Source organism: Labrus mixtus, chromosome 10, assembly GCF_963584025.1.
Source record: "Labrus mixtus chromosome 10, fLabMix1.1, whole genome shotgun sequence".
NCBI lineage: Eukaryota > Metazoa > Chordata > Actinopteri > Labriformes > Labridae > Labrus > Labrus mixtus.
Genome location: NC_083621.1, coordinates 16,047,972 through 16,070,471, shown reverse-complemented (window position 1 = coordinate 16,070,471; position 22,500 = coordinate 16,047,972). Strand labels below are relative to the sequence as shown.

General features: G+C 45.3%; 1 protein-coding gene across 1 annotated transcript in view; it reads right to left on the bottom strand.

Annotated features, from left to right (window-relative positions):
• Window positions 1-22,500, bottom strand: part of slit3 (slit homolog 3 (Drosophila)) — a 241,704-nt gene that overhangs the window by 22,102 nt on the left and 197,102 nt on the right. Inside the window, exons 18-28 of the mRNA XM_061048549.1 lie at window positions 21,982-22,125; window positions 18,059-18,222; window positions 14,191-14,323; window positions 11,859-11,927; window positions 11,682-11,753; window positions 8,207-8,278; window positions 5,386-5,457; window positions 5,195-5,277; window positions 5,002-5,082; window positions 4,274-4,398; window positions 1,498-1,595 (exon numbers count right to left, since the gene is read on the bottom strand). Coding sequence (XP_060904532.1) covers window positions 1,498-1,595; window positions 4,274-4,398; window positions 5,002-5,082; window positions 5,195-5,277; window positions 5,386-5,457; window positions 8,207-8,278; window positions 11,682-11,753; window positions 11,859-11,927; window positions 14,191-14,323; window positions 18,059-18,222; window positions 21,982-22,125 — 1,113 coding nt within the window. The remainder of the gene's footprint in view (window positions 1-1,497; window positions 1,596-4,273; window positions 4,399-5,001; window positions 5,083-5,194; window positions 5,278-5,385; window positions 5,458-8,206; window positions 8,279-11,681; window positions 11,754-11,858; window positions 11,928-14,190; window positions 14,324-18,058; window positions 18,223-21,981; window positions 22,126-22,500) is intronic.

The window sequence follows — 22,500 nt, the reverse complement described above, 5'->3', positions numbered from 1 at the left end:
ACAAAATGTGCGTTAGAAGATGTCGACAGGGACGGATACGAGCACACACATATACTTGAAATAAAATCATTCAGCCAAATCAATCATCTGTTCAGCTTGACTTCCTCCGAAATGTTTCCTTGGAGAGAAGCAGTTTAATCTGTATTCTCGTCGTGTGTTTGTGGCCTGTGCTGCTGCTCGCACACACGGCTGGAGCCGCAGCGGCACATCTGTACTTAGTGGTCTGACAAGCGACCACGTTTCACGCCTCATTTTATGCCGGAAATTAAATTTGAACACGGCTGTTCAGGATTCAAAGTACAACCTCTCGTACTATCTCGTCTTGCACTAAAGTTGAGAGAGAAGCAGCCAACGCTTTGATCCACGTCAACGGCGTCCTCGTTGTTTGAGGATGACTCTTTAATGAATGCGAGACGTCGTCAGAGCTCCTTCAGCTCGTTTCATCAAAAAAAACGTTCAAACTCACCTGGAGCTAAGAGCCAACAAGAGAGATAACCTCCTTTTCTAATTTTATGCCACTTCCGTTGAACATCCCCCCTCCTGCTTAAAGAATAATCAAAGCTGCTTCCTCCTCTTCCTCCTCTCCCTCCGCCTCTTCTTCCTCCTCCTCCCTCTCCTCCTCGTCCTCCTCCTCTCCCTCCTCCTCTTCTTCCTCCTCCTCCCTCTCCTCTCCTCCCCGCATTTCTTTCCCCACTCTCTCTCCCTGATTTCCGACTCTATCCACTGTCCTATCTCTAAATTAAAGGCACAAAAAGCTCAAAAATAAATCTTAAAAAAAAAAAAAAGTCTGTTCTTAATTTCACTTTCTATTTCTAAACAGCTCATTTAATCCTCTTGTTTGTGCGCTCTACTCTCAGACATCTATTTATTCTCTTGGGTTTGCTGCTAGCCTAGTGGTTATGATCCGCGCCCCATGTACAGATGCCATAGTCCTCGTCGCAGCGGCCGTGGGTTTGAATCTAATCTCCTCCCTTTGCTGCATGTCGTCCTGCCCTCTCTCTATTCCCAACGCGTCCTGTCTCTCTTCCGCTGTCCGATCAAAATACAGGCAAAAAATGTGGAACGCTGTGCAAACAAAAAGCTGGAGCAGCAGCGTTGAGGTGAGAGAAGCCAGTTTCACATTCTGTATCAGCTCGACTCTTCGCTCCCTCAACACCTGCCACTGAGCGGCTCTTGACCCGCAGCGTGTCCCGTGGAGCCGCTCTGCAGCTCGGAGTCAAACGGATCGTGTCGGGCAGCTCCCGGGTGTGAGTGAGAGGAAGTGTGTGAATGTGAAACAGAGGTTCCTGGAAAAGAGAGAGGAAGTGCTGCACGCTTTCTCTGACACTCTCGGCTTGAGAACAGAAATATTCTCATCCTCGTCCTGCGTGATGATTTCCATCGTGTTCAACGTGTTCATGTCATTTCTTACTCTGTCTCCCTGATTTCCGACTCTTTCCAGCTGTCCTATCTCTACATCAAAGGCACAAAACGCCCAAAAATAAATGTTGGACATACCTGAAGTGGTCTTCTAGTCCGGGCTGGATGTGGCAGGTTCCTCCGTTGGAGCAGGGGAAACTGATGCAGGCGTTGATGGGGACTTCACAGTTTGGACCCTGGAGGAGACGACAAAACAAGAAGAGAAAATGATTTATTATGTCTCCTACTCAAACACATAAAATACACTCCCTGCTTTCAGACCTCGTCACTGATGACAGGTCTGAGAGTTTTAGTTCACGTCTTCTTTCATAACTTGGCCTCCCCTCTGTGCTACGTCTACACCCGCCCCCTCCCCTCTTTGCGCCCTCTAAAGCCACGCCCCCTCACTTACATGAACGAGCGCCGTTGCTCCAGAAGCGGACCTCAGCTCATCTCTTGCATTGTGTAGAAACTACGTCATCTCATGTCTCATACAGCGGTAAGTAAACTCACAGTATGAAGTCTGTCATCTGTGACGTGCTTTGAGTGTGGGCTAGAGCACGCAAGAGGTAGAGAGCGAGCAGGGAGACAGGGAGGCGCCTGATTGGTTCATCAGATTGGTACCTCGTGGCAGACATTGGTTGGAGTTTTTACAGGATTACAGCTGCTACAGATGACAGATTTTCTTTGTTCCTTTTTCAGAGCACATGAGTTATTAATTTCTGTCAGGATCTAAAGACAACTTCAACCAAAATCTTAAAAAGTCTATCTGGAGGAAATTACCAACCCTGACTTTAAGAATCCATTTCCTGCTTTGGGATCTCAGATCTATGAATAATTTCATGGCAGTGAAAGAAAACACACACACACACACGCACACGCACGCGCGCGCACACACGCACACGCACACGCACACACACACACGCACACACACACACACTGTATGTTCTGTTAAGTGTGCAAACCTTCACTCAGCTTTGATTCATCGCTCTTTACACCACACACCTGTTTGATAAATAAATAACCTTCACTACCAACTGTATCACGTATCAGACGTCCACACACACACACACACACACACACACACACACACACACACACACACACACACACACACACACACACACACACACACACACACACACACACACACACACACACACACCGAACCCCGCGGCTGTAGTTTTAATTCCAAACCGCCGAAACCTTTGGCCACCGACAATCCCAATACTCTGATCAAAGCAGAGACGAGGCCGTTTGTTCCCTCGCCATCCATCTTCATTATTCCCTCCTCGTTTTTTTTTTTTTTTTACTCTCTCTCTGAAACTATTTGTTTACGTTTGGGTCACACTCTTTCCGTCTCTCCCTCTTTCTCACTTTTCCTGCTGCATTTTATCCTCCTTTGTTCCTCGTTGCACTGCCTGTGATTCCTCTTACACGCTTTAATTAACGCTGTTCCCATGAACACAGAAATAGAATAGAAAACATACACAAAGACATGTAGTAGCACACACACACACACACACACACACACACACACACACACACACACACATACACACACACATACACACACTCCTTGTTTCACAGTCGGTGACCTTGGCAAGTGATGTTTTAATTAAAAGTGAGATTAGGCCTTTGTCCTCCTGTAAAAGCTCAAAGGTTACGAGATGTGTGTGTGTGTGTGAGTGTACATGAAGCCATGACCCGCTTGCGCACACACACACACACACACACACACACTCCTGCCTCCAGTAGATTTGCACGTCTCCCCTCTAACGCCGGGGTCTCGACAGTTATTACCCTGTCTGTCTTTGATCAGTCGATACCTGCAGCACGGCCGGCTGCAGTCATCATTTCATTCTCGATGAACAGGTAGATACATTATGCATGCGCGGCCCAATCTAAGCCTGATAATACCGCTAATACCACAAGGCTTATGCAGCTCGGCTATCCATCCGCAGAATAGCGTTCACGCATGCAGACGAAAAGGAGCGGGAAAAGGAACACTTTTTATTCCGCCGCGCCGACTGGATATCATAATTCATGAGGTTTTCTAAACGCAGAGAAGCCATCATATAAAAGTTATAAATGTGACAGTGTAGGTAGTTCATACTCAGGATCATAAGAAGAACAAAAACAGTGATAAATAATAAGAGGAGCAAAAAAGAGAGCTCACCTACAGCTAAATAAACATGACAGGTTACATGTGAGAAGGGTTGTTTTGTTTTAAAGTAAAATAAAACAGTGATTCATATTCTGCGATTATTCTCTTTCATGATTCATCTCTATTTCTACGATACAGTCATAGTCTGTATACACATGGACAGAGTCTGAGTGATGTCACTGAAGTGCTGCTTTGAAGCCCATCCATTGCGGTGGCCATATTGGAATTTCTGACATGATCAGAAGGCAAAGAGCTGGAGCTGAGGCCGGACTTAAGTCTCCTTAGAAACGGCTAAAACACAGCCGCTTGTAGTTATACTGGTCACGCCCCTAATTATGCACAACTCGTATCCTTAATTAAATCAAAGCAGGAAGCTGTAAACATGTTAATATCTGCTGTAAAAACAGACATTTTTATATGAGGTGTGTATGTGACTACCCGGTCTTTTGGAGCCAGTCTCAAGCGGAAGAAGTGAAATTAAACGATTCAGCTGTTTTTTTTTGCACTTTCACATTGGCTTCCTTTTTCAACACCGGTGGTTTCCACTTGGATATGATATCGTCTGCTCTCGTACTTTAATCAGTGGTTGCAGAGGAGGTGACTTAGATGCCTTTTGCTGTATGAGACTTTGAATTGAAAAAGTGCAGCACCCAGCATGTTTCCGCCGATCACTCCCTTTAACCTGAAAGTGCCTCTTTAGTGACAAACCTTGAATCCATAAGGACACGTGCAGTGGTAGGATCCAGCAGCGTCAGGGACACAGGTACCGTTGTTTTGGCACGGGGCCGCCAGGCAGGGGGCGCACTTTGACATCAGGCTGATATCTGCAGGACCTGAGAGAGATAACAGAGGCAGAAGCACAGGAGCTGAGGAAGTGTCAAAGACATAAAGACACATCTTTAGTCACCTTGTGCTATAAGGTGGTTTAAAGGATGGGGTGCTGAGGCCTTAAAGGATAAGGAAGGCATGGAGTGATGGATGGGATTTCTTTCAGAGGGCAGGACTTGTAGAAAACAACAGGAAGAGAGGATTTGATTTGGTGTGATAATATGAGGTGATCTCAGCACCTGAGTCACTTTAGACTCTCATTCTTTCCAGGGAAGACAGCTCCATCAATTCTTCTCACATACTAAAAAACTGTCAACTACAGTATCTCTGCAATGTTTAGAATTTGTGTGTCTTTCCTGATATAATGTGTCTGAGATGGAGGAGGCAGAGAGTCAGAACACAGAAGTTGTGGACCCTCATGAGTTTCTGCTTGCAGCTTCTCTGTTTTAAACACTTTCAGAGCGTTGATCTGACTGTCTCTCAGGATTAACCCGTGTTTGAACATGTCAATAAAGAGCTGCACAGAGTGATAATGGAATACACTGAAGCAGGTGGGGAAAAGGGAAGAAAGGGGGAGCTATAAGTAGAGTAAAAGAAGGATAATTTACCTTTACACTGAAATCTGTTGAGTGGTGTGGTGAGCAGCAGCCGGTCTGCCATGTCGGGAGGTCCGGTACACCGAGCAATGCCTGCAAAACAAACACTTGTTGACATAAACAGCATACTTTTTTAAACGCAGCACAACATGTACCAGGCAGAAACGCATTATGTAGGTTGTAAATGAGTGTTTTGTCTTCTTACCAGGCTCTTTAAAGCCGGCCTTCACCCACTGAGAGAGCCAGCGCAGGTCGCAGTTACAGTAAAGAGGGTTGGCACCAAGAGCTCTACACACACACACACACACACACACACAAGTTCAATTGTTTCCACTTCACATGAAGGAGGACACTTACACACACACAAAGACATGTTCTATATGAGGCTGTACTCACAGGTGGGACAGAGCGGTGAGGTGGTTAAAAGCTCCTTCAGGGATGGTTGAAAGGTCATTACCGTGGAGAGTGCTGCAGGAGAGACAAACAGAAAGGATTTAACACAAATTCTAATTGATTCAGTGTTAAGCGTTTCACTTATGCAGCGAGGAAGAGAGTGTGCAACACTTTACCCTCCATGTTACAACATGGTGAAGAGTTTAGGCTAGACACACTTCCCCATGTTTCTCTAACTAAAGTAGTAATTACTGTGACTTTCACATCTTGACTTCAATTATAACTGTGGCTGTCAGCGTTGAAGCTTTAACTGTGATAAAGGTCTACTTTGTCCCTTTCAGCGCACCGTAGTGAACTCCTGAAAAGTGGAAATGGTGTCGCATTAACCGGGGCTCACGACACGAGCGCTAGGCTATCCAGTGCCCCTTTAATATTGAGGAGAGGGGCTGGTGTTCTGGTTCCTCGAGTTTGAATGCTACATACAGGATATCTTGAAGCTGTGCGTAAGGCACCATGAAAATATCCTGCCTGATATCCATCATATCAGAAGTAAATGAAACGGACAGCCCGGCAGCCTCGCCTTTCAGAGTGCTAATACACCAACCCTGACTGGCTTCACGCTAAATTATTTAAATTATTTGTTGTTCCTCGGCTGCAGACACACCATCAGCCCCTTCTTTAATGGCACATCAATCAAATATTTATGAAAGAATAACGTCAAGTAAACACGACGCTTATTTTCATTGTCGGGCAATAAAGCTTCTGCTGGAATATAAACTGTCTCATATGGTCACCTGGCACCGTGTGTGTGTGTGTGTCTGTGTGTGAGTGTGTGTGTGTGTGTGCATGTGCTAGTGTGTGTGTGTGTGTGTGTGTGTGTGTGTGTGTGTGTGTGTGAGTGTGTGTGTGTGTGTGTGTGTGTGTGTGTGTGTGTGCTAGTGTGTGAGTGTGTGTGTGTGTGTGTGTGTGCGTATGTGTGTGTGTGTGTCTGTGCGTGTGTGTGTGTGTGTGTCTGTGCGTGTGCTAGTGTGTGAGTGTGTGTGTAGGTGTGTGTGCATGTGTGTGTGTGCATGTGTGTGTGTGCGTCTGTGTGTGTGAGTGTGTGTGTGCGTGTGTGTGCGTCTGTGTGTGTGTGTGTGTGTGTGTGTGTGTGTGAAAAAGGGACAAACTGTCAGAGGGACAAACTGCAGGCTGTGATGTGTATCAGTGTGAGTGTGTGCATTTCTGTTCTCTGAGCCTTTGGGTTTGTGTGTTTGTCAGAAACTTTGGTCTCCACGGGCTCGGCGTCTGCAGAGTGTGTGTGTGTGTGTGTCCTCTGTGTCTCGCCTGCTGGATATAAGTTCACATTCCATTAGAGCGCGGGGCTGCAGCAGGGGACAGCAATCAAACCAACACTACTGGGAGAAAGTGTGTGTGTGTGTGGGTGTGTGGGTGTGTGTGTGTTTTGGGGATATTTGTGTGTGCATATTTCATGGCGTGCAAGTTCCAGTCAGTGTGTTCCAGACACAACACGTCCTAATGTGTGTGTGTGTGTGTCCATGAAACTCCACGTGTTGATGTGCGCCAGTGCTCGTTCGGTTCCTGCATCTATACGGTGGTCTAACAGCCCCCGCTATAACGACTGGCCCAGAGGGGGTTGTGGGTAATGAGGAAGTGACAGCGATGGCTGCCTGGCAACCAGTTGCTATGTGGGGGCAGAGAGGGATCAGTCCCCACGGCAACATCAACTAAAATGAAAGGCAAAGTTCTGCAAGGTGAAATAAAAACAGTGGATATAAAGAGAAGAGGCCAGAAACAAAGATGGCTTCTGAGAGGGACGGACACCCGGGAGTTTTTCTCTCTGTGAACAAACTGACAAGGATCAGAACAAAACGACCACGGAGGAAAACTACGAGGTCAGAGTATCAGAATGGTTATTATGATTTGTGTTCGGAAGACTTTAAGCTCAACCGTATATGTAATAAGGAGAGGAAAGGAGAGCAGAGGATTCGAACACGGGCCGCCCGCCCGGAAGACCAAAGCCACCATAAATAGGGCGTGCGCACCAACAACTGCGCCACCAGCACCCCGATTGACCGAAAGTTAACTAGTTCAGCATTTCCGCCATCGTTGGGCTTCAAATGCCTCAATGGTCGTTGTCACTGAGAATACTTCCATGTTTTAAAAAAATAATATTCTGCTGTCACTGAGGAATGGAGGCTCAAATGTGTGTGTGTGTGTGTGTGTGTGTGTGTGTGTGTGTGTGTGTGTGTGTGTGTGTGTGCCTGAGGCTGCTCCCATGTGTGTGTGAGAGGATGGTCAGGCAGCAATATTCATGTGCACATTGCGTGTGTGTGTGTGGGTTTGTGGGACAGAGGGTGGACAAGCAGATGGATGACTGAGAGAAACAGAGGCTGAAGGTCGATTCATCAAACACAACGCTGGGCGGGTGGAAAGAGAGGAGGAGAGGAGAGGAGAGGAGGGGAGAGGAGGGGAGAGGAGAGGAGAGGAGAGGAGAGGAGAGGAGAGGAGAGGAGAGGAGAGGAGGGGACGAGACAGTGAGGGGACACCGAGGGAGAGAGAGAGACAAAGGCCAGGGCATGCAGATGGAGAGGGAGTGTTAAAGAGGGGATGAGAGATTGTAACTTTTATCTCTTTCAGTGCGATGAAACAAACAAACGATTGGACGGCTGCGACTCATCCTGTGACCGGATCTTACCGTGGCACTGGGCCGGGCAGCCGGGGGAGTGATTAAACTTTAATTTAGCTCGCTGCTCTAACTAGCAAAGGGGACTGCTGAATATTGAAGCCACTGCAGCACTTGAAGATGAAGCTCGCTACTCACAGCAGGCGGAGTGACTTGAGCCCGTCGAAGGCGTGGACCGGGATGCAGCGGATCTGGTTGTAGCTCAGGATGCTGGAAGACAGAGGACACAACAAGGTCAAGGTCACGAGACAGACTTCAGATTCAATAACACTTCCTTTCATTCACTCGTTTGTTGATTAATTAAAGCCTAAAGATTTGGTAAAAAGATGGACGACATCACAGCTCCCAAAAAGTAAATGCAAAGTAGAGCTCCCCCTACTGACTGGCTGCAGTGTTCACTTCTCTGGTGTGGTTTTGTTGCATCAGTGTTTGGATGCTGGCAGTGTTACACCATAAACAGGCTTGATTTTCAAACAGCGGGAGGAGGAGGAGACACGATGTCAATGAGTCAGAGCATGAAGCCACTAAAACGTTGAACATGGGTTCATAAACAACGCTGTCACGTTTAAAATGAAGGAGGAAAGACTTCGGGAATGTCGAGTTTTCCTGCTAACGAGCCTAGTCTAGTTGAAAATAAAACATTCAGGAGACTAATCTGAACTTTGATCAGGGTCAGACGAGATGAAGGTGGTCGTTTCAGGGAGCGATTATTATTTCAACATAATTAACGATGAGATTATGATACTAACGCAGAAAGAGCTGAAACCTGCTGCGGTCTGATTTGTATCTGGAACAGCGCCTCTCAGCAGTTTTTGACCTCTTGATGCTGAATAATATCTTAATGCCTCTTCATAATTACTGATCATCGAGAGGCCTGGACGTGTCTCAGTGGAAAAAGCAGCACAACCCTTTAAATTCTCCATCTTTAGGGCAACGATAGGAAGAGAAAGAGGCCTACATGAAGACCGTCTGTTGAGGGAAAAGAAAGGCCAAACACCCGTTGGATGAAATTGTTCCTCTGATGCTATCTTAGGGGGGAATAGTAGAAAGATGAGGTTGAACTGGGCAGGGCGTGGATTAGTGCAACTGTATGAAATATGAAACAGGAAGTTGCTGGACAAGAACGAAAATGTGCAAAAGTCAAATTTCCCTGGATACAAGAAACCCGGCAATGGAAAAATGTCTGAAGGCCAAACCCTGAGTGTTGAAAAGAGTTGGGCTGCATCCGAATTGCCGAGTACCTACTCAATCTTTCAGTAGGCAGTAGACAGTACCTACTATCCGTGCTGTATACTGTTCGTATCTACTATTCAGTAGGCGCGCACAGTAGACAGATATTTGTTCCTAATTCGTCTGATTCATTCAGTATGGAAGTGGCGTCATTTGCGTTTCCTGAACTGGCCACATTCACCCGTTTTTCTTTTGTTTTTTTTGTTTTTTCTGTTTAGCTTTATTCAAGAAGAGTAATGCGCATATACAGTCAGGTAGAAAAAAACAATATCACAATGTAAATCAAGTAAAAAACAAATTAAATAACTAAATCACATACAGTACATAAAGGAAAGTACAAATGAAAGACAATAATATACAGAATATTTAATGAAAATAAACCAATAAAGATGCATTTAAATAGTGAAATCATTATTTAAATAGAGGGAGAAATGCTTTATAATAATGCAGATATTTCTTATATTTTCCGTTGTTAATTAAAAGTAGCGATTTCAGTCGGGACTTTAACTCTAGATTAAAAATTGATTCAATTAATCCACGCTCGTTTGTTTTGATTTGGAGGCGCACATAAAGTGACGTTTTATGTTTAACTTCGCACAGCATTGTGGGTGGTAAAATACAATTCATTTTCTGAAAGGATGCATCCGATCCATACTGCATAAAACCCGGAAGTTAGCATCCATGCTGAAATGTTCAGTATACTGAGGCGGACCCAAAAGATAACCACTGAATGACCACGAGAATTCAGTATACTGAAACTCCCTACTGAAAAGTACGCACTCCATACTGAACTGTGGCTATTCAGAAAGGGCCTCTTAGGTCTTAGGTTGCTCTTAGGTTATGTTAAGAGGTCAGAGGTGAAGTGTGAGGAGGGTATGAAGCAGGCTGCACACCAGAGGTCCTCAACTGGTCTAGCATCCGGACCCTCCATGATGAGATATCGCAACACAAATTTTTTATATTTTATATTAATGGACGAAGCCTGAGTGACATCACCCGTCTGTTCCTGCAGGGGGCGCTGGAGTCCCATCGAAGGCGGTCTCCATGCTGGAAATCCTGTCTCAGTCTAACTTTCAGTCAACCTAACGACAGGCTGAGAGCTGGAGCTGAGGCGGGTTTTAAGCCTCCTGACAAACCATTACACCGCGCCCGCCTGTCAATCAGGTCAGCTGGTCCCCACCCATCAGCTGACAACCACTTCACTACCCTATTTTAGGCCTGATTTGCCCCTCCAATGATTGGTGGGGGCGTGGCCTGATTCAAGCTTTGTTGCAAATATTTTTTTTACCAAATAATCCTCAGGTGTGTGATGTCACTACAATAACTTTACTGCTCCTGATCGAGGCGGGGCCTCCCTGATCTCAAATCTTAAATCTCAAACATGTTTGGATTTAAGATTCCAGGTCGGGCTGCCTCTGAGGGAATACCCGCAACAGCCAATGAGAGCGTGCAGAGCGGGAAGCGCCACCAACCGGATGTTGCTTACTTTAACACACATCCTGTTTGTGCTGCAGAGTGTATGAAGCCGCGCCTAAACCATCTTCTCAGCCAGAAAGTCACCCATGTTGTTTTTCTGGTTTTTGTTTATTTTGCTGCAAAACAAAACTCAAGACGACAGGAGAGCCAGCTGACGACCTCCATCGTCCTCCATGTTTGATTTTCTTCTTAAGTCCTGTTCGATCATGCGAGTTTCTGTGAGATCTTGTAACAGTTGAAATTATGGAGTGTACCTTTAAGACATACTGTGTCGCTAAGTGACTGGGAGGACGACGTCACTAGACGGCGCCTTGTTTTTATACTTAAAGTTAGTTTGAGCGCGTTTCTGCCACGCACGGAGGTCTGTAACCGAGCTCCTGTTTTCCTTTTGCCTCTGGACTCAACAGCTACGTGAGGGTTCTTTATGGGGTTGCTGTTGTTGTGGAGACCCGGACACGTGTGGTTGTGCATTTTTGGTTAACTTATTGTCTCCAACGGGCCCCAATGCGAGGGGATTTCAATGTTGAAATTCGGTCAGAACTGTCCTCATGTCTGTGGTCTCAGGTTTTTAATATCGGTTAAGATTAGAAAATCGTCTCGTGTGCAGCCAGCGCAAGACTAGGTAGAGAGTGTGGAAGCAATCTTTACGAAACCAGAAAGAAAAAGAGACAAAATGAGAAGAGGGGAGAAAGATGAAGACACCAACGAGAAAAGAAGAAGCAGGAAAATATGAAGACCGCAGGAGGAGAGACGAGAGGGCGATTCATCAAAGTGAAGCTCTCTGATTTATCTCCTGTTTGTGACCTTAAACATGCACACACAGCCGATGTATAACATGAAGACCTTGGCTGGGATGTGTGTGTGTGTGTATGCATGAGTAGTGGTGCACATCGCCATGGTTACTCACAGTGTGGCCAGTTGAGTCATGTTGCTGAAGGTGTACGGGTCCAATAAGCTGATGCTGTTGTTGCTGAGGTCCCTGTGTAGAAACGAGCATGCAGTAAACACACACAGACTAAACATCCTGCATTATGTGCATGTGTTTCCCAAAACTGTCTGCTCATTGGTTAGAGGTTATACATACACCAGTGACAGCTGCTTCAGGGCTGCCAGCTCCTTGGGCACAGATGTCAGCATATTACCCTCCAGGTACCTGCAAAGAAAGGAGCATATTTACGTCATTTAATATGTACCACATCGATTTATATCCACAAAGAATAGGCCAACAGGGATGGGAAGTGGCATCACAGCTCATAAAAGTGAGGGTTTGAAACTCTCGACACATAAAAGAGTCCACGAGATGCAGACACTAAAAGGCAGAGGATGGTCTGAGTATGTTTGAAACACCTGAGGAGGCGTCAGCGTAGCAGCTAGGAAACAGCTAGCATGGCTGCCTGAGAGTTCCAACCCACTGAAACCATCATGGCTGCCTGCAGACCTCACAGGGGCCACAGGAGTCCACCGTGCTCCTCTTTTTGTGACAGACATAATTCCTCACACACAAACACACAAACACATATTTTATGATGCATTGGTCTCTCCCCTCTCCCCCCCCCCCCCCCCCCCCACCCCCCCTCTCTCTCTCTCTCTCTCGGGTCATAAGTAGGTCATGTGGACAGTATGATGGAGTGTCTTCTTCAGCCTGATCGATACCTAATCACTGCTATTGACCCTGCAGAGCCGGCCCATTTCACAGCCACAGTGTTTTCTCTGTGTTTGTCGGTGTCTATGTGCACGATGCAGCTTCTCTTCGATGGATCTGGTTTCTACTTTTTCCATTCATGAATCCTTTGTTCCTTTATTTTATTTTTTTAATTCTTACCCCTACTCCTGCTAAAGACACTTCCTGTATTGATCCCAGTGCAGATTAAATACAGCTTAAAATGAAGACAAAGAACATACAACCCCGAACCCAAACCCCCTGTAGCTTATTAAAGACAGAGTCAGCAGCTTTCTCCTTCAAAATAAAATAGAGCTGCTTTTCCTTCAAAATAAAATCCAGACTTCTCCTAAAGTAAAGCTGCTCCATTGTCCCTTCTGGGCCTCTGTACATGACTCTAATGCCCTGTAAATGTGTTTGTCTTGATGTGTCATGACTGTGGTTTATGTTTCATGTTCTGCAGAACAGGAACCTGCTGGAAACCAGTTTTTTAAACTGAGTCAGGCCCGTCAAACTGTAACTTAATGTTACTTTTATACTTCCCTGTATAATAAATGAAATGAAAATGTGTGGTGGTGACTGTGTCTGCAGAGATCCTGTCCTCTGACTGGATTTTACTGATTACTGATTTACTGATTTTTACTTTGACTCGGGACGTTTCTGGGCAGGGAGCTGGTGTGTTTCCTCCAGCCAATGACAGCGCAGCAGGTGAGTTTAGGAGTGGATACAATTCAGGGATTGGACGCGATTCAAACCGGTGAATATGACGGACGTGGACGTAGCAGCAAAGAAGAGAAAATATAATCACAGTTAGGAGAAACACCAAGCGGATAAAGCTCGTTCTAAAACGAGGGTGAACCTTGTGTTGGCTTTTACCCGTGGACGTGGAGTTGGTCTGCCTCCTGTTGGACAGGCAGGTGACAAACACCGGCGGTTAGCTTGTGCTAGCGTGCGTTAGGTTGCAGTGTAGGTACAAGCAGTAATCGTACACACTACGGCGATGAGCCCAGAATGAGGGGCCCAGTTTGAATGTTTACAAACATTTCTACTGACTCCACCTTTAGCTTTTTCAGGTTGTTAGAAAACCTCAGCTGATCTCAGAAAGCTTTCAAACGTGAACCTTGGCTTTGAGGAAGTATGTTGAGTGTTTTTATAAACGCTATTTTTAAAGTACATTTTGGAAAATAACCCAAGAACTTCAGGTATTCCTTCTCATCTGTCTGTTTGTACTCAGGCGGTCTTTCTCCCTCTCTGTGTTTAACAGTAGAGTTGGTAGATGGAGGTGAATCTACAGCGATAACAAGATTTATCCAAACCAAACCACGAGGTCACACAGAAGAGAAGAACGAGAAAGTGTGTGTTTGTATTTACTAAACGTTTTGAAGTTCCTGAAGCAGCAGAGGGCAAACTGCTGCATCAATATTGCACTGCAGCAGTGCCTGTGTGTGTGTGTGTGTGTGTGTGTGTGTGTGTGTGTGTGTGTGTGTGTGGTTTGCATGCTATCGCTAAAGATGACATTTTCTGTTTCTGTGCCTGTAAATGTCTGCTGATCATTGTCTTCGTTATGTCTGTATTGTTGTACAAAAACATGAACATCTACACAGGTTTGTATTTGTGCATCATGTGTGTTCACATGTGTGTGTGTGTGTGTGTGTGTGTGTCCACATGTGTGTGTGTGTGTGTGTGTGTCCACATGTGTGTGTGTGTGTGTGTGTGTGTGTGTGTGTCCACATGTGTGTGTGCATGGGTTACGCACAGCTCCGTCGTGTCCTTGGGAATGCCCTTGGGCAGAGAGTGCAGCCCTCTGTTGCTGCAACGCACCACGCTGTCTGAGCATGTGCAGACGTCAGGACAACCAGACGCAGGGAGACAACCGTTATCCTCCGCACCTGGAGAGAGAGAGAGTGAGAGGGAGAGAGAGGGAGGGAGAGAGAGGGAGAGAGAGAGAGAGAGAGAGAGGGAGAGGGAGAGAGAGAGAGAGGGGGAGCGAGAGAGAGAGAGGGAGAGAGAGAGGGAGAGAGGGAGAGAGAGAGAGAGAGGGGGAGTGAGAGAGAGAGAGAGAGAGGAGAGAGAGAGAGAGAGGGGGAGCAAGAGAGAGGGGGGGAGAGAGAGAGAGGGAGGAGAGAGAGGGAGAAAGAGAGAGAGAGGGGGAGCGAGAGAGAGAGAGAGAGAGGGGGGAGAGAGAGAGGGAGATAGAGAGAGGAGAGAAGAGAGGGGGAGCGAGAGAGAGAGAGAGAGAGAGAGAAGGGGAGAGAGATAGAGAGAGAGGAGAGAGAGAGATGGGCGAGGGAGAGAGGGGGGACAGACAATTTAATAAATGGTCAGAGTTGAGAGAAAAGAGAAGTAAAAGTGAGAAAGAAAAGAAAGGATGTGACAGGCTGGGAGTTAAAGAGGAGATAATGTCTGAACTTAATGTATCACTCGATCAATTCCACTCGACTCTCTGCAGTCAGCACTTTTAAATAATACTTTACAACCCACATCAAATGACCAGGGGCTGCTAAAATCAGCTGCGTGATGTGTTTGAGCAGCTGGCTCGGGCCCTGATCGCAGGTCACATTGATGTTAAAAACCCTCAGATGGTTCTGGAGGAAAATAAACTGAGCAGATATTGATGATAGGACGGCCGGCAACAACTTAGAGATGCTCTGTAACAGTCCACACTAAAGCCGTCTGTAGCTTTACTCTTCTTCTTCACTCCCGCTTCTTCTTTTCGTGTGATCAATATTGGAGATGCTTTTGAAAAATGGAGAGAGGTTAGAACGCAGAAAGGTTTACAGACCCATGCAGAGCTGGCTAAACACTGAAGCTTCAGTGTCCACCACATGGCAACCTGTGTGAGCATCGACTCTAGAGAGGAGGGGGCGGGGGGAAGACAGCTCTCTACGATGTTTAGAATTTGGACTGCAGTACCCATTTTAAACACTAGGTGTCAGAGTTACACACTGCTCCTTAAATGACATCTAACCCGATGTAACATTTTTATCGATGCTAAATGTCCTAAAATGACAGAGAGGTTCCTAGGTCGAGAAAGATAACCCTTCAGATGACCAACTTGTTTGTTAGAACAACAACTTGTTGTGGGGGGAGAGTTCAGGCTGTGCAGCTGAGTGATTGTAATCAAACACTCAGAGATAAGGAGGATCACAGGCTCCAGTGTTGTTCTTGGCAGACAAACACAAACACACATAGGACGCTTTAATCTGGCTCCGCAGCATGTCATTAGTTAAACTGTGGTCCGCAATGTAAAAGCTCAGTTAAAGCCATAATGAAGGATAATGAGGACCGGACACAAAGCCAATCATAACATAGTCACAACCCTGGTTCCCTGTTTGTGTGGGAGGAAAGAGAAAGGCAGAGTTTATACTCATCTATGTGAAAGGAGCAATATGTAACTCTGAGATATGAGAGAGCTGTCCCCCCCCCCCCTCCTCTCTAGAGTCGATGCTCACACAGGTTGCCATGTGGTGGACACTGAAGCTTCAGTGTTTATCCAGCTCTGCATCGGTCTGTAAACCTTTCTGCGTTCTAACCTCTCTCCATTTTTCAAAAGCGTCTCCAACATTGATCCTAGTTTGAGCACGTTTCTGCTCGTGGAGCTTATTGGAAACATGCAGAGGCTTTTTAGGTCGGGTACAATCACTTCTATCCGAACCACTTCTCTTGCCCGCTTCCATCGCTGCATGCGACCATGGTCTCATATCTGGCAAACCGAGGTGCGTCCAAAACGGCCGTGTGGGGGAAAAAATTGCTGCATACTGCTGAATATTGTGAATCAGAGGGGATTTATAAGGGGGTGTACTGGCGACTGAAGTATACCTGCGTGACTTTACTCTGCACCACACCACTGGGTCGAGTTGCTCTTTAAGTTTATCCTCGACATGTTGGATTTAAGATCAGGGATAAGGACTGAAGTACAAGAGTGAGGGTGAAATCCATCCATGCAAATCTCTGTTTGTACAGCCGATTGAGTTATAAAATAAATGTCTACACATGTGTGTGTGAGAGAGAGAGGGAGAGAGAGAGAGAGAGAGAGAGAGAGAGAGTGTGTGTGTGTGTGTGCAAAAGAAATGAAAATGAAGCTCTGATACCATCTCTGCGTTTCCTTACTTGAATCAACTCAGCTAACTACTTTCCAAAGTCATTTTCAGTAAATGGTTGCAGCATAGCTACAGGAAATTAGAAAATGGTAATGAAGTAAAAAAAAAACACAACAACTCAGGAAGTAGAGAGAGAGAGAGAGAGAGAGAGAGAAAACGGTCGATCAGAAGGAGTTCAAGTACATAAAGATGTAGCAGACAGGAGAGCCAGACCAGACTTAGTTCTGTGGCGTCAAACTTGGCGGCCAAGCTGAGGTCCTAATTCGCTCTAGGCAGGCATTGTGGCTGTAACAGCATGTCACATTAGAAACCACACAATGATGTCATCTACGGGAGCTGTTTGCCAGTGGTTACTGAATATTCTGTCCTCACTAAACCCCGGCCGAGGACTCGTGTGTGTGTGTGTGTGTGCGGGGAGGATGGAAGTTCAAGTGATGAGCATCTGAGCAGGATTGTTAACGTTTGAAACAAGAGGACAAGAATCAGGACTGAGGAGATACTTTTTTTTAAATGGAGAGAGGTTAGAGCCCCCCGCTGTGACGCCTCTCCAATTCTGCAACGCTTCAACACAACATGAAATCGGCCGCTGGGACACCAATATTTTGCAGTTGTGGATGCAATGTGTATGATGGCAGAACTTGTTTTTTTGGGTCTTTTTGGCTTCGTTAGAGGAGACAGCTGAAGAGAGACAGGACATGTTGGGAGGAGAGAGAGACCATGCTGTCATAGTTTACTCTTGTGTAATTAGTTTGTTCCTTGTGTTGATGGTTTACTAGTTTAGTCTTCAGTGTTTCCTGTTTTTTGTCATTCCTTATTCTTGTCTCTCTGTTCTAGTGTGTTTAGTTACATTCTTGAGTTCTCTGTGTGTCTTCAGTGTTTCATGATCTATTTTGTAGTTGTCCTCAGTGTTTGTTGTCTTGTATTGTATTCCTGCCTCTGTGTGTTTACTCCCAAGTTTGATTGCTCTCATTGTCTCACCTGTGTCTGTTTAGTCTTAGTGTTCCTTCCCTCTTGTGGTCAGTTCATTAGTTGTTCTCTGTGATTCCTTGTTGATTTCCCTTTTTGGATTTTGGAAAGTAAGTTTTTGTTTTGCCTTTTTTGTTAAAGTAATTATTTTTTGTGTTTCACAACATAACCGCTAGACTATCTAGCGCCCCATGATGGTGGCAGAACGTTGTTATGGCGCTGTCTCATCATCGCTGTCCGTCACATGTTGGGCGCTACATAAATGTATTTCTACATATTGCATGAGCCTTCCTAACATCAACACTGATTCCAACCTTAATGGATGCTATCACAATAAAAGAAGATCTGTTAGCATCCATCAGTCTAAATCATGCATGACAGACTTTAACATGAAGAATGCGAAAAAATGACCATGAGCGGGATCTCCGTCTACAGAGACAAGGGGTCTGATAGATTCAACATCAAGAGTCTGTTTCAACTTAAGTATGACTGTCCTCTTTCCATCGCTGTTTATCGTCTTCTACAGTTTGATTAAACTGTGTAGTAGGAGCGGCTCACCGTCACATGTGAAGTCTGGAGTCGCCACATCCTGGATGGGGATCTCCTTCAGGAAGGCCGGCTTCTGACAGCGAGGGTTCCCACTGACCACCCGGGTCTTCTTCAGCCACTGACCCAGCCAGGCCAAGTGACAGTCGCACATGTACGGGTTGGACAGGAGGTTACTATGGAGACAAAGATGAGGTAGAGAGAGAGAGAGCGAGAGAGAGATCGTTGAAACAAGAGCAGAACAAAATAAACGGACACATTTATCCAAAGCTTCTCAAAAGTTTAGCTGCCTTAAACGGATTCTAAAGCATGTTTTTTAATCTTATGAATAGAAACACATTAATACACAATTTCTGTGACCAATCATGGCGACGACCTGCACACACAACAGCTTTACAGGCAGGAACGATTTTAACCAGGGCAAGCAGGGGCGGGTCCAGACTTTGTTGACCGGGGTGGCCCAAGAGGGTCCCTGACTTATGTAGGGGTGGCCTGAAGTGTGACGTCCCAACACACAAATAATACAAGATAATGGAAACGTGTATATCTTATAAGCTTATTTCATAAATCACACAAACATTTTAGTATTTAAAGTGCAAACAAAATAAAATATGCTTCATTGATATGTCAAGAAACTACAAGCAGACTTTGCAAAAAAAGCCTTAAAAGTCATTTTTTACATAAGTCCCACCTCTGACAGGGCAAATAGCAAATCATGGTTTAGGATTTTTGGGGTGGGTACCTTGGGCGACCAATCAAATTTCAAGGTGTGTGTGTGTGTGTGTGTGTGTGTGTGTGTGTGTGTGTGTGTGTGTGTGTGTGTGTGTGGGTGTGTGGGTGTGCGGTGGGGGGGTGCATGTTTCTTTGCAATCTAGAAAGATACAGTATGCACGCTTTTTGTGGTCAGACACACAAATAAATAAATTCAGATCGAAGACAAAGCGAGGCCGTGAGTGAAAGAACACAAAAGAGAGGCAGAAAGAGAAAGGTCATCACTTCTTCATATTCATTTTGTAAAGTCAAAGTGTGCAGGACGATGCAAAAGGAAAGGTGGCAGAGTGAGGGAATCATGAAAGAGAAAGAAAAGAGAAAAAGGTTATCTGTGCAATTTATTCATTTTTGATCACCTCTCATTGTGTTGTGTGTTTCCTTTGCAGCTCTGCTCATGTAATATTTATGCTGAACTATATTTAAACTGAACAGATTGAGGGGAGGCACCAGCAGCACATTCCAGACAGGCGGTTTGACTGAAGCTGCTCCGGGCTTCTTAAAGCTGCTGGCACATCCGGGCCAGAGGATCCAGGGTGATCTGGCTCACTTCCTAAGTGGTCTATTTTCTTATTACGTTAACGGGACGAGATTTTACCAAAAACCTCCTGCCTGGTCTAGTGTTATGGTTTAAAATTTCACAAAAAGATATGGGGCCATGTGGTAGGGTAGGTAGAATCGGCGTTGTATCTACCTGGAGCTTGCATGTATGCAGCCAGGGTCTGTTCAAGGTGGAGATGCTGTTTGGGCTGTGACGGCCATGTTGTAAAGTAGGTAAGTAGCAAAGATGGTGACTCTGGGACGCTGAAGCTCACTGTCCCACCTTCATGGGACTAATTCCAGTTCAACATCAGACTCCAGTATGATGACCGCTGCTGTGCGTCTTTGTACGGATATCGCGACACAGCTTTCACTTTGATGAGAAATACTGTCCTGTTTTAATCTCGCGAGATCTCTTGGCACGAGATCTCGTCTCACCCCTATATAAAGGGAAGTAGAAAATGTTCCCAGTGTAACAATGAGTCTATCAAACGGTCACCTGTATCTGTTTAATGGTGATGGTGTGCCTCCAAATCGTATCGAGACATGTTCACTTTGTCTCCTGAACAAATAAGCCTTAAGGTTGCTGATTGTGCTACTATATTCGCATTGTGCTACGATAGATAGCGTCGAGTTATATCCTCATTTCCTTGTAATGAATTGACCTCAGTGCGCGGCCTATAAGCTAAATCCCTTTCTTCCTTTTCAATGTGTTAATCTTTTAATTAAATGGACGGACTTTACTGGGAAACAATGCACTAAAAATGGAGATGGATATTAGAAATAGTCGGAGTGAGGGAGGGAGAAGGGGAGGAGAAGGGAGGAAAGGAAATTAACAAAGGAAGTAATGAAGCCACATCCGTCAGGAGGCAGATGTTGCAGACAGAATCAAATGGCCGTTAGAAAAGTAAAGAATATGTAGAGAAAATGGCACGGCCGAGGATGATGATACATCTTTACAGATTTGTAGTGATTCAGATTCAGTGGTTCAGAAGAGACCCACTGAGCAAATACTTAGTTTATGCATCCATCCATCCATCCATCCATCCAATCATCCACCCGTCCATCCATCTATCCAACCATCCATCCATCCATCTATGCATCTTTTCATCCGTCCATCGATCCATCCATCTATCCATCCATCCTCTGTCCCCATTCAACCTCTCTCCTCTCCCACCTTTCCTCCTTCATGACTCGAGTAGGAAACTTGAAGGCGACAGGAACATAAGAGGACAGAGAGCAAGAATAATACACAGAGGGAGTGATGAAAGCATGGAGGACAAGAAAGAGAAAACAGAGAGGATGTGAGGAGACTATTATGTTCCGCATGTCCTTGTGTTAAGGTAAAAAAAAAAATCCTCTACCTTTAATGTTTTATTGAGAGGAGGGGATCTATTATTTACAACCTTCAGATCCGTGTGGTCAGAGGGAGAAAAAACAAAGATGTTCTTCTTCTCTTTTCTACTTGTTTTTCGCCTCCTTACCTTGCACTTTCTTCTTGTTTAGAAAGATGTTTTGTGGCAGGTTGGAACTTTACTTAAAGGTCCAATCAGTGAGATGTGTAGTGAGTGAAATGATAAAGTGACCTTACTATATGATCAGACATTAAGGAAACATGCTATGTTGAAGTGCTGGCTTCTCTGACAACAATGCAGCAGCCAGTATGTCCTCCTTTTAACTTTAGATTCTGGTCCTGAATGCTCTGGATTTGTTTGGACCAGAGAAGGTAGGTGGTTTTAAGACACCCCCACACGGCCGTTTTGGACGCCCCTCGGTTTGTCGGATATGAGAGCAGTTATCAGGTCAAACCAAAAGGTGTTGCAGCGATGGAAGCGGGCAAGAGAAGTGGTTCAGATAGAAGTGATTGTACCTGACCTAAAAAGCCTCTGCATGTTTCTAATAAGCTCCACGAGCAGAAACGTGCTCAAACTAGAATCAATGTTGGAGATGCTTTTGAAAAATGGAGAGAGGTTAGAACGCAGAAAGGTTTACAGACCCATGCAGGGCTGGCTAAACACTGAAGCTTCAGTGTCCACCACATGGCAACCTGTGTGAACATGGACTCTAGAGAGGAGGGGGCGGGGGAAGACAGCTCTCTACAATGTATTGAATTTAGACTGCAGTACCCATTTTAAACACTAGGTGTCAGAGTTACATATTGCTCCTTTAAAGGCAGATGTTTCTGTGGATTGGCAGTGGATTTGTGCTTCTTTAGAATATAAAAAACAACAATCTAGCAGATGCTCCTGTGTGTCCAGGAGTATGTGTTTGTGTGTGTGTGTGTGTGTGTGTGTTTGTGTGTGTGTGTGTGTATTTGTGTGGGTGTGCAGATGCTCTGATATATTTAGCTTTGATAACAAATGTCCTGGGATCCAGACCAATCTAGTCGATAATGATGGAGAGCATCTGTGAGGCGAACAGAGAGCAACATGTGTGTGTGTGTGTGTGTGTGTGTGTGTGTGTGTGTGTGTGTGTGTGTGAGCGTGTGCGTGCGTGTGTGCGTGTGTGTGTGTTAAAAAATGAGAGGATAGAAACAGAGAAAAACAAGAAAAAGAGGCTGATAGAGAGGAAGAAGAGATTGGAAGAATAATGGGATGGAGGGATATAAGGCATACGTTGAGACTCACATGGTTGACAGGGAGTGCAGGGTGGAGAAAGCTCCCGGGGCGATGCTGGTGATCCGGTTGTCGTACAGAGACAACAGACGCACCGAGCTCAGACCGGTAAACGTGCTGTTGTCAATGCAGCTGATCTGGTTGCTCCGCAGCATCCTGGAAACAATTTTTTTTCTTATTAGCCATGAAAGATAAAAAGTTTTCTTACATTTATACAGATAGTCTCTCAAGCCTATTAACTACATTCATTCAAAGACCTTTTCGTTTATTATTGGCTTATTAAAGATCTTCAACTTTCTTCTCAGCATGGAAGTCAAACAGTTTGTGTATGAGGGATAAATATCAAATTAGCATCCTTTAAGATGATTAAAAATAGACAAAAAAAGACATTAAAGTACACAACCTTTAATAACATGAACAGAGATAAAACAGGAAGCAGAAGGAAATCTAAGCCTGTCCCCATTGGACAGCCATGACTGTAATTTGACATTAGCCTTTGACATGCAGTCATGTGGGACCAGGCTAACCGAG